Source organism: Ruditapes philippinarum, unplaced genomic scaffold (genome assembly GCF_026571515.1).
Source record: "Ruditapes philippinarum isolate M1 unplaced genomic scaffold, ASM2657151v2 ctg8108_1_1_1_1, whole genome shotgun sequence".
Classification (NCBI taxonomy): domain Eukaryota; kingdom Metazoa; phylum Mollusca; class Bivalvia; order Venerida; family Veneridae; genus Ruditapes; species Ruditapes philippinarum.
In genome coordinates this window covers 63,006-79,509 of record NW_026860908.1, presented here as the reverse complement: position 1 = coordinate 79,509, position 16,504 = coordinate 63,006, and the positions used below count along the sequence as shown (strand labels likewise).

Sequence of the window (16,504 nt, the reverse complement as noted above, 5' to 3'; positions counted from 1 at the left end):
TCAGTTTCTCTTCTTGTGTTAGGGTTTGGAAGCGAACATCATGGATCCTGATTTGGTTTGATCATGGCGAGGCTTAAATGACTGTAATGTTTCATCCCATTGGAAGTGTCCCAACAATAGAAATCATAAAAAAGTTATTTCATAATTTCAGAATTTCATAATCACTATAGGATATTAATTTGATGAAAATACTTAATATTTAATATGTACATTGTGTAGTTTAGTTACCTGTTTTAAAATAGTAATTCATGATATCGAAGGTGATGATGGTTTGGCGAATTTCAAATATGAATATTATTTTCAGCATTATTTTTCTTTAAAAACTATTTGTTCTATTGAACATTACTCTCGCACTCAAAAAGACAAAAACAAACTTACAGAACTACAGGTATTTCGGATATTTATATTTTAAATATAATTATAAAATAACAGCAGAACAGATATGGCAAGAAGTAAACAAATAGCTTCATTTGTCGTTATTCATTTAAGGAAAATAATAAACTAAAAAACAACTACGATCAATAAAAATTATTATTGGCAGTGCCCAACTGCACAACCCTATTTGTTGTACAAGTATAGCATAAAGATAACAATTGCTTCATTAATTGATATATCAGCTTGATTAAAGAGACACTGAGTTGCATTTGTTAGGGGCAAACATGTCTGCAATATAAGAACAAACTTTCTAGGGTTATGGAATTGGTTTGAGAAAATGGATGTTTTTCAAAATGAAAATTAGTCTGCCCATATAACGATGTTTGTGACATTATCTGTAAAGTTTTTCCAGGAGCAAGATAACATCTCGATGAGATTACTGCTGATGTGTAATATAGATCTTCTACATTGAAATACTGCATTACCAATAGATTCTTTAATAAAAGTATTATTTTAAACAAAACCTAAATTCATGTGCGTTTTGCAATATCAAACAAAGTATGGCTACAAGGCAAACTAACAGCATTATGATGGAGCCCTGATCAAATCCAAAGACCTTCAGTTTAACAAAGTGAAGGGACATATTTTCATGTTTGGATATATTTCGTTTGTAGACACGAAATGAACCGAACGGACGAATAATTGTTCATTCTTTATATTGATATTTGACAATTTTCTCAAAAAGTTTTAAACAAATTGTTTTTGAAGAATTATTGATGAGCTTAAAATGTCTAAAAGTTGGCATCATTGACTGATTCATGTTGACAGAAGTTTTATAATCTGGCCAATGTTCAGATCGTAATATGTTTCCATATATATCCTGATCGTCAGTTAATCTGTTTAGCCTTCTAGGCGATTTGGATTTTCCAGTAAAGCTACTTTTAGAAAAAAACCTATACAATCACCCGTTACAGAGGATCACTTTCACAAACATATCATCTGTTTAGTCAGAAAAGTATTTAATATTGCGCTACAAAAGCATTTATTACGTAGATATTTCATCTGATGTTAATATGACTAGAAGTTTTAGGTGCTGTTTTAAAAGACAAAGTATAAAACGACGGTACACAAAGCTCAAAGTACAAAACGTACATGCCAAGCAGACAGTATTGGCTCTCCATACTGTAGGTAGGGACGACAATGAAGGGCACCAAGGTGTGTGAGTTTTAACTCTGACTCTAAATGGAAATAAGAATTGGTCTTAGAACATTGTTGGCATACAATTTAATATTTCATTCTTTCAAATCCACATTATAACATCATTTAACCGTACTTGAAGTCAATGAATTTATTAATCAAAAGAAATAAATTAGTAAATTAATTAATCAATAAAAGATAAATTAATAGATAAATAATTAATTATTATTAATTCGTTTGCTCCGTTTACTTATTCGTACTTAATTGAATTGAAAACTCCAGCTTATTGTCACATTTACTCTCGGCTTGAACAGCGGCGCCCTCTTCCCTCTTGCAACAATAGCCCTTCTAAGATATATCATTTCCACTTTACTCCCTCTATAACGGCTTTTTTGTGACATCTACGGGGCCATACCCGACAACAAAAGCTACATAGTGTGCCTTGTCGGATGATAAACCCTCATTAAATATATGTCGAAGACATACATACTAATATGGAAGTATACTGACGTGTTAAATTCACGAAGATGTATTGGAAAATAACGAATAGACACAAAATAAATCCAAGAGGGAACATAAAAATGTTCAGCACGTATTATTTCACAAACTTACTGGGAAAATGAAAGATAGATGGTATTTGATATTCAGAAAACATGTTTTGTAAATTGATAAATGACCAAAGAATTTTTTGCTATATCCGCGGGGATTAGTTGTTCTATGAATAAGTAAAATAATTCTGATAATAATCGACAAATCATGTAATTATTATGTCATACTGATACGCATCAGTGATACAGATCTGATAATTTGAAAGATGTTTAGTGCATTTAGTAAAAGAGAGGAAAATTACTGATCAGGTTTTACGTTCTCTGAATTTAAACAATTGAATTCTTTACGATGTTTTATTATCCATTTTCACTTATTTCTGTGAAGTACAACACGATTTTACATCGGATGATTTTTTTTGTTGATTTCATCTGGCATTATCAAATCAATAATAATATAGTTTTAAAATTACTAATTTAAAAGTTTAATTAGATTTTTAGGGTTATTGACATTTCTATAACTGTAAGCTACTTTATGATAATATGATATTTCTGTAAATCTTACTTTTCTTTTTCTGTTTTGCAAAGCACGTGAAGTTGTTCTGGTTACTTTACTTTTCGTACTGGATAGAGAAAGAAAAAAATGCCACGCTAGTTCAAAATGCTTTGTCTGTATATTAAAGCAGTTTCATAACAATTGTAGCAAATGTGTTTGAAATCTATCATATCTGTTGACCCTATGAGAAACGCCTTGGGCTATTGGGCGTGAGGTTAATCAGGTTAATTACTATTCATGGATTGAAATAAACTGAAAATATTTTTCCTGACCTCAAACATAGACTTCTGTTTTAGAGTGTCAATCACTTATTCGAAAAGTAATAAATAGCTTCTCAAATTATTAAGTCATTACTATATCTCACGGCAAATACACAGACAAAAGTATCAGACAAATATGAATTATAGAATACATATTTATGAATCGGTTGTGCTTCCTTATAGTGATAAAAATGATAATAAATACTGTCTACAAACTATATGGACTTATCGTCAACGAGCGATAAATAACTGACTCTTGTAACTGAGTTTATACTTGGCTTATGCGTTGTGGCTAATCAAAAATATAATTTTGTCTGAAGATGTGTTAACTAGATCTTATAGTGTGAACTTGTCATTAGCTACTAAAGCAGAATGAACATTAACCGTTAAGCATTTAAGGCAGCCTCTTTAATGATAGACAAACGGCAATTGTATACATAGTTTACCAAAAATCAACAGCGTTTTTACAGATGTAGCTTTAGCTGTCATGTCTACTTTCGTGCCTGCTGTTGTGTCTGTTGTCTGAATACGTGCGGGAATAAAACATATGACTAACAATAACTGTGTAGATATTTTAGAAATCGATAATTGAGATACGTAAAATATTTGATTTGTCATTTTAGCACGTAATTCAAATGCATTTATATATTATGCATATGTCTGAATAAAATGACAAAACTAGTGGGACAAGTTCGCAATATTAATTGTCTATGTCCATAAATAGTATTTGTCTGGTCACTTATTTGCATAACACTAAATAAACTGAATGATATACGAGTGACTCATATAGTAATATTGATATTGTTGCATGTAAATTGGATATTTATATAATTTAAATGAAATGATCTGGCGTGTCATTCTACATTCCAGTATAAAGAAAACACATACAAATAAAAAGAAAAAGGGAAACAAACATATGTATATTTAACTAGATAACCGTTGCATATTTACTTATTAAACATGCATAGTCAGATAACATCGGGGTCATAATTGCAATGGTATTTTGATTATATGTTTAACGATTCATATAGTGTGTTAATGTTTAAGTTACAATGTTTATAGTCAAGAAATCTACTACAAAAAAAAATGGATCGATTTGCACTGAAAAAACATAGATTTCCCGCAAGTCACTTTGAAATGAATGCCAGCTAATTTGTTTTCATACAGCACTCTTAAAAATCATTGTTTATTAGTTTTAAACGGCAATTAAGGCCCTTATGTATTGCGTAATTACGCAATAGTGTAGTAAAGTGTCAAAGCAATTATACGATTAGTCTATGTATATGCATTTTAAGAGCTCGTGAAACAGGTTTGTAAATACAAATTCATCAGGTCACTCAAATGTTTGCAATATTTTATTAAACAATTTATAAAATCGTAATTTTAAAAGTTTACCATTTCATGTTTAATATTTAATACTGCTTAAGCCGGTGCTTGGGGTATAGACAGTAGCTTTCACTTTCTAGTATCGTTCATAAACAGTCCTAATCAACCGTCCCTGCAACATTTTTATTTTGACCATTTTGGACCCTCTTTAGTAATTTTAGTTCTTTCTTTTTTGTACGCAATACAATTAGTTTAACAGTGAAAACATGTTATGGGCTTGAAATGCAGCTTTAGAGATTAAATCAAATATTTGGAATCTCTGTTTCAGTATTAAATTGGAGAATGTTTGGTTTAAATTATCCTAGATTAAACGCTTGTTTTATCTCACATGATCAATGTTTAATGTTCATATAATTAAATCATAACAAAACACATCATCTGAAACAATCTGATAAAGAAGCGATTGCATAACTCAAGTGTAGTAATTGATTTGCACCAAAATGACGGTAAGCCGTAGTTTTAAGCTTTTTGTTCTTTATCCTAAGCAAAACAATTCTATATAATTAAGTTACACGTGCTAGTGCAGAACCAGGACAACCTTTACATACGTGTGGTTTGATCATAGGCCGCACCGTTCACTTATTTAATCACTTCATGATTGAAATTTTAACTAACAACAATAAATAATTGTGTCCAGGCTAGGAGATTTGACAAGTTCATTTGATATGTTTACCGTGAAATGTGTTGATCTTCCAAAGAGTGATTACAAAATATAAGTCCAATCATAGCCTCTCTTTGCATAAACATTTAAACTTACCAATCTTACAATTATATTAAATGATAACTTTTAAGTTCAATGTTCTAATAATCATAAAGTCATATGCCTGTTTTAAAAATACAAAAGTATCATGTGTTGGCTCTTATTCAATTTCAGTCTGAAAATAACAGAACATTACATTCATTTTTGAAAACAAAAGAGAAAAAAGAAAGGAAGAAACATTGATCGCATGGTACTATTTATTTCATTTATTATATTTAATAAGTGTTTTCAAAATGGTTTTAATTGATAAGTACATTGTATATATAAATTGTTACCACTGAAAATATTCGAAAAGTTCCTATTTTCTCGAATTTTGCTATTTAACCAATAATAAACTCACATTCAAAACAAATGCTTCATCTAATATATTTCATATTTCCTCGGTTTTGGTATTATGAATAAATTAAGTTAGTCGTTATATAATTTTAGATGTTGAGATATTGCGCATGTGCATAACTGTCTTTTTATGGTCGCATGAAATTTAAGGTGACTGGCGTTATCACGTCTACTCTCGCAACAAATTTACACGTTGTGTGTTGTTTTAATTGTTTTGGTTAATTAAATCAGCATAGCTAATTACGTCAATAAACAAGCAGTCAGCTTTTTTTACAAACTAATATACACATATTAAACTCAGGGACAATATACTTCTCCCTAATTATTTGTCTGTCTGCTGTGTAAAAAATAAATACTGTCTGGGAATGCTTTTATTATAATGAACTTAATACAAACGAAATAGAAAGCTTTACTTTAATTTACAATTCAATGTCTCTGTCGTTGAATACTATTTATTTGATTGATAGAACATGTAGAATAATATATATTCCGTCATAAATTTACATTACGAATAAATTGAAAGCGTTTGTCGACTAGATGCAGGTGATTTGTAAACGTAAATCAAATTGACTGTAATAATCATTTCATGTTTCATAGCAACAAATGTTTATTTATTTGTTATTTCGCTTTCGCTTCCTGCGGAAGACCATATCTATAATTATAATAAAACGAGGTATCTAAAACATTGTCTTGTTGTTTTTTATGATTGATTTCTTACTCAGATGAGTTTTATATGATTAGGGCAAACATGCCTATATTAAAAGGGTAGTCATAGCTGTAGAATATTAACTAACTTTAGTCTGATTTCAATATGATTTTAATTTACCTAAGGGGCATATTGATTTTTAACCGGTACGGTAATGCTGAAGAACAATTTTAAGTAGTAGATCAGTTTGACCATACCACGATGTCTGTAGCGGTATGTGTAACGTTTCACCATCATCACCATTGCCTCTTTTTCGATAAGAAAATTGCTGTTTCTGTTAATCATTTTTAACCAATTTTACAAATAGACAATAAAAACTGACAAATCTAAAAATCTAATATATTTCCTATACGAAGGGCAATTCCAATTCGGTACACGTAATAATATATGTTGCGGTTCGGACCGGAATATCCGTCCCGAGGGGACCAACCCATTGGCAAGCCTCGTTACCGCCCAATAGGCGGGTTCCCGAGTAACGGCTTTTCCTGTCCAAACCGCAAACATATGTCAGATATTTTTTCTTGCATATTCTGCCATACTATTTCGTATTTTAAATGGTTTACCTCAATATGATATATGTTCATGGAAATCAAAGTCATATTATCCATAACTTTTTTCTTACAATAGCGTATGAACTTACAACTTAAATAACAACGGCAAAATGACGTCATCCTAAGCACATATTTCCCTTCTAAAACGACGTCATTTTAACGCGGTTCATTTATAAAGCGCGCTAAAATGACATTGTTGTTTGGCACGCGACTCATCTGGCACCCCCCATGCCAGATGAAATTTCCGGCATGGGTAAAACTCACGAAACGCCAGTCTGCTATGCAAGAAAGTAATAATTAGATCTTATACCAAATGATATACAAATATGGACATTAAGTACAATCATCGCTGAACATTTGATATAAAATTTGGTTCAAATGTCACATATACATATATGTATATTACTCATACGCTCGGACATGAGTAACTAACAGCGTACATGTAAGTATATATTTCATGTTAGGTCGTAAGTATTGTATTGAAGCTATAGATAATTCCAATACCGTATGTGTATATATAATACAACAGCATGACATATCCTGCATTTGATATTATTAAGATTGCTAGATTCCTGTTATCCCAGAAATATACAGTTTGAAAAAGTCGGGTCAGTAATGTACATGTCTGACTGTTATGTTTTGAACACAAAAGTTAGTTTATTTTTTTTAGATAACTCTGAGAAAGATATGTGGAACAACGTATTTTAATTTGTGTGCTAATGTGAGACAATAAAAATGTATACTAACTTCTTAATGTCCAAATTAAATTATAAATAAAATGTCTTTTTTGAGATGTCTTTGAAAATACAAAAATATAAATACTATAATACAGTATAAAATGGCTTAAAAAAACACTTGATTTTCAAGGACAATCAAACTATACCAGTATATATGTCGAGCCTGTTGATCTTTTTAATATTAAATTTATTTAATAAACAAATTTAAACCGCTTGTGACGACACTTGTAATAACCGCTTATTGATCTGACTTGTCAGTTCTGAAACGTATTTTAATGCTTTCATTTGACCGTTACATTTCCGATACGCCAACAGCAGCGGTGGTCATCATTGTTTTTTCAATAAAGTACGTACGAATAGATTATAATTTATTGTCGAAGTCATCGTTAATAACAAATTGAATTTCGTTTACTTCAAAATGTTCATAAAACATGAATGTAGTAAAATTTCAGACAACTTTTCTCTAGCTTTATTCAGTGTTCAAATTTGTCTCAATATGTACATATTTAATTTAATATTTGAAATATAAAACAAGCTTCATAAAGAAAGAATTCACTTTAGTGACACAAACACAATTCATCCGTCTAATAAGAACAGCACGGAAAGTGTAAAATCTAATGGAAAGAAATGGAATTGATTTAGTAGTGATGAAAGTGTTTCTCGGAAATCGATTATAACATATGACAGTATTCATAATATATCAGAACAGATAAAAAGGATTTAAATTAGAGAAGATAGATTTGTTGAACCAGTGATGCAAAAACTGATCTGACTGAAAAATGTAATATTAAAACAAGTACAAATAAACGAAATAAATTAATATAGAAATAGTGCATGCAAGATATCATATTTCATATTTATTATAAAATTCATGTTCATAAAGATAATTCTATGTCTTATCAGTCTTTCATCTGAAAATTTATTCAAATGGTACAATACTCACAACTATCCATATACGACAACGTCCCGAAAATGACATCATTAACAAATCCAAATTAGTGTCACTATAAACAAGTTATACTATAGCATGTTATTTCATAGCATTTGTTAAACTTTTAAAAAGTCTGATTTAAATTGTGCTGTTACACGATGTGTCATTAATTTGTAGCATAAATTTGAATTAATTTGAATAAAGTAGAAAAAATATTTCAATTTCTTGGTCTTTAAAATCCTTCATCAATATTGCAAAATACAAATTCCGATAAATTGACTTCAAGTACATAATTTTTAGTTATATTTTGACTTGTCTTATGACAAATACAGAGACTATCATCAATGTAATACAATTATACAATCATATGAAAATCTGACACAAAAAAAGTTTTAAAGGAAGAAACTATGACTTTGAACATTTCAAGCTGGACTTGAACGGCTATGTAAATAGTTTTGATTTGAAGATCCCTTACATTGACAAGTTTAGCAAGCAATCCTGTTAAACTAATTCTTAAAACGAGTAAGAAAACTCGCTTAGTTATGATATCATTATCTCACCGTAGTATAAAGTCAAATAATGGAGTACTCTGATAACAAAAATCTAATACAACTCAAAATTGAGCAGAAGTAAATGACTTTTCACCGGAAGGTGTGCTTTTGAGATTAGATATTCCACCTTTTATCCGCAAGATGAAAGTCATTATGATTCAATAATTGCCTGTCATAACAAGGCCATGTTATCGTCTACCAAATTTAACGAAATGAAAAATACAGTCATAATAATTTCCAAGACAGAAGATTTGAGAAACAGGCACACGGACCTATCTCTAATTCTCAGTGTTACACTTATAGATGTTGAACATTTCTTTTTCTTACTGATCTTTACTCTCATATGGTTAATAATATTTTCCCTAATGGCAAACGTTAAAAAATAAATTGCAAAATTAAATAGAGTATCTGGTGTAAATACAACGATAGATAAAATTATAGTTTATAATTAGATTTAAGTGTCATATTTCAAAACGACTTCTTTATGTGTTTGTTAAGACAGATAAACAGTAATTCTATAACGTTCAAGTATTAATTTTGATAAAGATAAATAGTTTGTGTTTATAATTATTCAAGTTACAGTAACAACATAACAGAGACATTTTTCAATATGTTTTAGATAATCTCATTAGATGTTCAAAATATTTTGTACAAGCGTACATATGCTTGTTGAAAATTAATTACACAATATTTAGCTCGTTTTCATTTACTTCTTATTACGAGAACCTTATAGTTCAAGATGTACAGGCGTGATAAGGCGTGATAATTATAAGGCGTCTTGCTCGTTTCGTTAATATTTTTATGGCTTTAGAACGATTTGCTGTCGCTATAATACTCGTACATTTTTTGTCTATTACTACATGAGTAATACAATGACAATAACTGGTGTTTGTCTGTTTTAATAACTCCTTTGTTTACAATTATTACATTATTTCCAGATAAGAAGATAGAGTCAAGAGGCATATTCTGAATACATGTTTATAAAATGCCAGATTCGAACAATTGCTAGGATCCAACAAAGTTATGTGAACGTTTATTTTTCCTTTCTTGGCGTACACTCTAGGTCAAGTTAAAGATAAACATAATACAAGTAAATACGTTAACGTATTTTATTTCCTGGTGATTTTTAAATAATTTATCAAAATTGAGCAAACAATAGTGTTAATATACTGTATTGGACATTACTTTTTACTTTCATCATCTACTTAATCATACCCTTAATATGAAACAGGGATTGTTGTTGTTTTTTGTTATATAATGCAAATGCATTATTTATTATTTCACCAGGTCACCAGGTCCCCAGGTGGGGAATAGAAAACTTTGTCAATAACCTGGTTGACGGGTGGTGCTAGAAATTTAGTCACGTCTCCTGTTTGCCAAGCTCGATAAAAAGGCGGCGTGATCCAGTCATACGCTTTTTGTTCAATAGCCTCGACCTGTATGGTATAAAATAATACTGAAAATGTGGTTTATGTTACTTATTTGACAAAGGAATTTGTAACAAATACATCATTACTGTTCATTTTCTAACATAGTGAGATAAAATTTCATTGTATTACAAAAGACATTAAAACGTAATATTTACAGAATTATCTGACCATTTGTGGCCATATATACAGACACAATTTTTCGTTTGTATTTGTACTTAAAATTAAAGTTTCTCAATCAACCAACCAATCAGTCAATCAATCAATCAATAAACATCAAATAAAGCTAAACCTGTTTGCTTCTAGCCTGTCCATATCTACACTCCGTAGCAAAGTGTTCGCAGTTGTATTTCATCAAATCATATCCAAGCGTTCCAAGTTTCCGTTTTGCTCGCTTAACAATTTCTGTTTTACTATAGGGCCTGTAAATATGTAAACACTCTTTAAAGGGAATATTGGAAAAATATTTAACTTGACATTTTTTAAATTCATTGCGTTAACTTTATTATCTTTTTTATTTTGATCAACAATAATTCTCCTATACATTTATTCGTTTTTATTTAAAAATACAACGTAATTTCCTTTTTTCTAAAACCCTATAGAGATTGTGTATGGAATGATACAATAATTCTTACTTGAGTTCATCGTCAAGTTCGTTGTTTCGATAAGTCATTGAATCTCCTGCAACGACTCTTAAATCGTCAATTCGGACACTAGTGTCACCTTTGATGTCTATCAGATTAAATTTTCCCGTAGCATTATCAGGGTTCGGTGATAAATGGATGACTTTTCCATTACCTTGAAACAGATATTGAGAATTGCATGATACTTTCTATTGTCCGGTACGGAGAAAAAATAAAATTAGATTTTACTAAAATTGATTGCATCGATAAATAGATTGTTTTTTATTCTAACACTCCACGTTATTTTGTGACTATAGACAAAGAAGAAAAAAAATCCCAATAAACACTGGTTAGGGCGGCTGTTATGTTTTCACCCTCGATTATATAGTTTAAAAGGCCTTTTAAAGCAACAATAAAAACATTTTTATTTATATTTTCTGTTCTTATAATGTTTTCTTTTCATACAATACCGAAATAATATCTCACATACACTAGCGCCACATATTCGATTCATATCAGTTAATAAATATTTTGACAAAACGGCGCTAATCCGTAAACAGCGTAATGACGTCATACTAAGTCAACAACTCATTCATTAACAAGCTGACGTTATTTCATACATACATGTACAAGAATGATAAATGGGGCACTGATGTAAACAAAATTCGACGAAAATTTTTATTGTTGAAAACTTGATAAAATAACTTGTTTTCTCATTATTTATTTTGTTTTATAATTTCTATATCTTTGCAACAGTAGGGTGCGAAAATCGAACAGCGTCATACGAAAATCGGCACCGGAAGTTATTTCCGCTTGAAAAAAATAACATTAGTGATCTTCCTTACTTAATCGTGTTATAATCGAAATAACATCGGCCAGAGAGGTGTATATCGGCTATTTAACACCGGTTTTGTCGTTTTGATGCAAAAAATAAACAACTCAGGCACATCAAAACTCCAAACCGGTGTTAAATAGCCGATATACACCTCTCAGGCCGATGTTATTTCTTAATTTTACACTGTATATATATAGATATCGATAAAGATGTATATACAACAAAATGTCTCTTCGCGTTTTAAAGAATTACAGTAACCTATACAAAAAAGTATTAAATAAATAAATACATAAATAAATATAAAAGTAAAAAAGAAAGAAAAAGAAAAAAAAAAAGAAAAAAAAAAGAAAAAAAAAAATATAAAATTTTAATTTTTTTCAGTTTGATACTTACCAACTTTAAACCCCCATTGAGAAAAAACCCCCATTCCCCGGGTAAAATTCTATAAATCCCCTTTTGACCCCTTTTTAATCCCCTTTAGGGAAAAAAAAAATTTAATCTGTGTAACAAAATAAATGTCATATACTTTACAGTAAATCTACGCAAATCAATACTCTACAAAAAGTTTGAAACGTAAAAAAAGAAAGTTTTAAATTAAAAAAAGAAGAATCTTATTTTGGGAAAAAAATTAATTTTGAGGGGACTCGTTCGAATAAAAAACCCCGGGTTTAGTTTTTTTTTAAAGGGAAAAATTTTAGATAAAGGTCATATTTCAGGGGAAGTGTGAAAACCGGATTTTAAAATTTGCGACGCGGGGTTAAACAAATGCGTCCCCATGAAAACAAATTAGTTTTAAAACAGGGTAAAACATATCGTTTGGCCACTTTATACTTTGCGTATGCAAGTAGCAAATGAAATGTTTCCTTTATTCATTTAATGGAACGTAATTATTGTAACTGAAAATTAATGTTTAGCTTAAACAATATTTAATTTCTATTTTTACAACGTAAATATATACAGTAAGCATATACAATCACACTGATATATTTCGTGGATTGGAATCAAATAAGAGTCAAATGTGACTTATGTAAATTCCTTTCCACACATAACGTACTTGCAATAAAAAATATGCACATATCTGGTAAGAATAATACAGAAAGAGGAAATCAGATAAATAATTAAAATGAATAAATTTGTTAGAACATTATTATCTAGAGTAGTAGAATAAGAAAACTTCTGTTTTAAGATTATTTCATAATATTGGGAGATTACTCTAAACAATTTCTATTGCAATGTAGAATATTGTGTTTAACTAATATTCAATTTAAGTAATTTTTTCAGATGATTTTGTTTAGAATGTTTCGAAGATAAAATAGACAAAATATTTAAAAAAAGTTTTGAATTAAGATAAAGAATGTATGTCTGCACACAATATCATTGGGTAATGATGGACAAAAAAAGTTAATATTAGTTAGTAAAACGTTATGAAGCTAGGATAAACTGTTGAACTTTAAGAATAATGTTTTCGTTCGTGTTAAAGCTCAGGCGCTCGTCTCTGTACAAGAGATTGTTAAGTGTCAGGGGACATGGAAGCATGCCTCTGATGACATCATAACAAGAACATGAGCATAATGGAGACTGGATAATAGACTTTCTATGAAGTCCAAAGATCAGGGACCTACAATCTAAACTAAGACGTACGTGCAATATGTGTCTATACGACTTTCTACATAAAATAAAGAGGAGGTTTTTTTTAATTAAGGCACCGTTTAAAGGTAGTAACAGAGGATGAACTTCTTGTATCTACAGGTAGTAAGTTCCTTTCTGTTATTGCATAAGAAAGAAAGGATGAGCTATACATTTGTGTCCTTGAGTTAACTTGTCTGATATATATTAGGTGGTAGGACTCTTTGTGTTGGGATATCATATCAGAGAGATAGTTTGGAGTAATTCCATTGTACATTTTAAAGAATAAAACTAGGTTATGTTGTTTACGCCTTTCGGCCAGGGTATTCCGTTTGTGGTCGTTTAGTAATTTACGTATGATGCATAACTTTGATGCACCTGTTACTATTCTTGCTGACTCGTTTTGAACTGCTTAAATTTCATTGTTTAACATGTCCAAGGAGTTATCCCATGTAACATCGGCGTACTCAAGGATGGGGCGGATAAAAGACACATACATTCTTTCCAAGCTTGAACGATTAAGGGAAATTTCAGTGATCGCATGATGCCTACTCTCTGCCAAGCCTGTCGCAGTATTATAGATATATCAGTATCCCATTTAACATTTTCAGAAAGGGTAACAACAAGATGTTTGTGATTTTGTACACGTTTGATTTGAATTCCATTCATTTGAATTTGGGGTGGTTTACTTGTTTTATTTATCTTGAAAATATCATGGATTCTGTTTTGGACGGATTAAAAGTAACCAGCCAAGCCTTTGACCATTCATGAATTTTTTGAATGTCGTCCTTTTAATTTTTGGCTGCGTCTATTGGATTCTCTACAATGATATTAAGGCTCGTGACGTTTGCAAAAAGGCGTTTGCTCTAATTTACATCGCGAACAATATCGTTTATATATATATAAAGAAAAGCAGAGGTCCAAAAATCGAGCCCCAGGGTACGCCAGCATTAATTGATGACCAGTAAGAAGAACAATTAGCGTATACAACGTATACAACGCGTTGTTTGCGATCAGAGAGATAGGAAGTGAACCAGTTAAGAAGGGAAAGGTTATGTAAGAGACCTCGATGCCATACCCGGTCGCATGCTTTAGAGATATCGCAAAACACAGCGCAAACCTCCAAGCCTTCGTCAAGAGCCTTGCAAATATCGTTCTATATGTATGTCTTTTGAATAATTGTGCAGTCACCTTTGATGAAACTGGATTGATAAGACGTGAGAAGGTTGTTGTTATAATATAGTTGTACAAGTAATTGTGAATACACCTCTTCATTAGTTTACCTACATAGTTTAAAAGAAAAATGGGTCGGTAGTTCGAAGGCTTTAGATTGGTCATCCTTTTTAAATATAGCAGTGACATTGGCTATTTTCCAGGAAGTAGGAAAGGTACATTTTGAAAGAAGCATGTTGAAAAAGGCCACCAAAGGTTTAGACAGAACAGACGATTCTTCTCTCAGTAATTGGATATGAATAAGATCTGGCCGACAGGCTTTCGATGGGTCAATTAACGAGATAGCATCTTTGACAACTTATTCTGTAATTGTATTTTGGGGAAGATATGAGTTTGTGTGCAAGTTCAGATTTGGGAGTTGTTGTTTCTGAACGTCTATGTTTGATTGTGTACAAAAGAAATTATTTTGTAGTTATTCCTTTTCATTGTCACTATTTGCAGAAATTCCTTTGTCAATGAGGACTGTCCGCTGGTATTGATTGTTTTTGGGTGAAAGATTTTGTCAGTTTAAACCAATTTTTCGTTGAAGTATTTGATGAGTTTATTTGTTCAATTATTTTATTTTGATGTTCATTTTTACTTTTTCTTATTTGTTTGGTAACCGCATTTCTGATTGTTCTAAATTGTTGCCAAGATAACTCTGTATTCATCTGTTTGCTTTTCTGTGGGCCTTTTTGCGTTTTCTTATTAGATTACGTATTGTTGTTGGTCATCCATGGAACATCATTTGGTCTTATTGTAACTATTTTGTTAGGAATATTGTTGTCTGTGGCGTTTTATATGACACTAGTTATTCGATTGAGTAATTCGTCTATATCATTGTCAGTGTTTACTATGGATTGCAGTCTGCTGAGTTAATTTCATTTCTGTAGCCAGAGTAATCACCCCTATCATAAAGCCATACTTTGTGTTTGTATGTGATACCCTTTGGTTTCGAAAAATTTCATTACAGATACAATTTGAAAATGAGAACGACTAACATCTGGAATAAATGGGTCTGTAACAAAACTTGTTAAGATATGATGTGTGTTCTTTACAAACATTACATCGAGTAGTTAGCAAGAACTGTCTGTAAAGTGGGTTGGTGTAGTAATAAGTTTTTCTGCATTGCAAGAGGCTATAAGATTAGACAGTTTGTTTGAGTTAGAATTTAGAAGATATATATTAAAATCGCCAGCAATCAGGAGATTGTTAGATCCCGGAAAATGCTTGATCTATACACTGTTCAAGAAGAAGCCAATGCTGATTGTTAGAGTCTGGGGGTCTATAAATACCACCTAGAAGAAGTTTACGACTGATTATATCAAGTTCCATCCATACACATTTGATACTCCGTACAGATAAATCAAATCTTGTATGAAATCTTAAGCCCTCTCTGACATAGATCGCTACTCCACCACCGACTCTGTCTGTTCTGTCGCTACGAATCGGGCATTGGAAATTCGAATTTCAATGTCATTGTTATGCACTTAAGCACGCAGCCAGGTTTCAGTAAAGATAATAATATCATATGGTTGTGTTTTGAGTTCAAGTATATCAAGCTTAGATCTAAGACTCTGAATATTTAAACACATGATACTTAACTCACTATTTTTAAGCTCAGAAATAGAAGATGCAAAAGATGAGTTGATGCTAGAGTTGCTTTCAGCAGATGGACCAGGATTAGAATGAATATCTCCAGCACAAAGAAATATAATTATTGATAGCCATGGAGGAAGTATAAATAGAAAGTAAAAAAGGGTGATGATATCTAATGTGCATTTGTTATTGCTTCCAGGTTCCGTCTGTGACATTATCATATTTGCATGCATAAACGATATCATGGGGGATGGTATCTTACAAAATTTAAGTAAGGTATCAGAGACAGAA

General features: G+C 31.0%; 1 protein-coding gene across 1 annotated transcript; it reads right to left on the bottom strand.

The window, feature by feature from the left end:
* Positions 1-7,923: 7,923 nt before the first annotated feature.
* LOC132713896 (phospholipase A and acyltransferase 2-like) lies at positions 7,924-15,949 on the bottom strand. The gene is made up of 4 exons (XM_060696600.1): positions 15,856-15,949; positions 10,954-11,116; positions 10,611-10,740; positions 7,924-10,327 (listed from the first exon to the last, which is right to left on the bottom strand). The coding sequence occupies exons 1-4, from the start codon at positions 15,947-15,949 to the stop codon at positions 10,172-10,174; spliced, it is 543 nt and encodes a 180-aa protein (XP_060552583.1). The 3' UTR covers positions 7,924-10,171.
* Between the last annotated feature and the right edge of the window lie 555 nt (positions 15,950-16,504).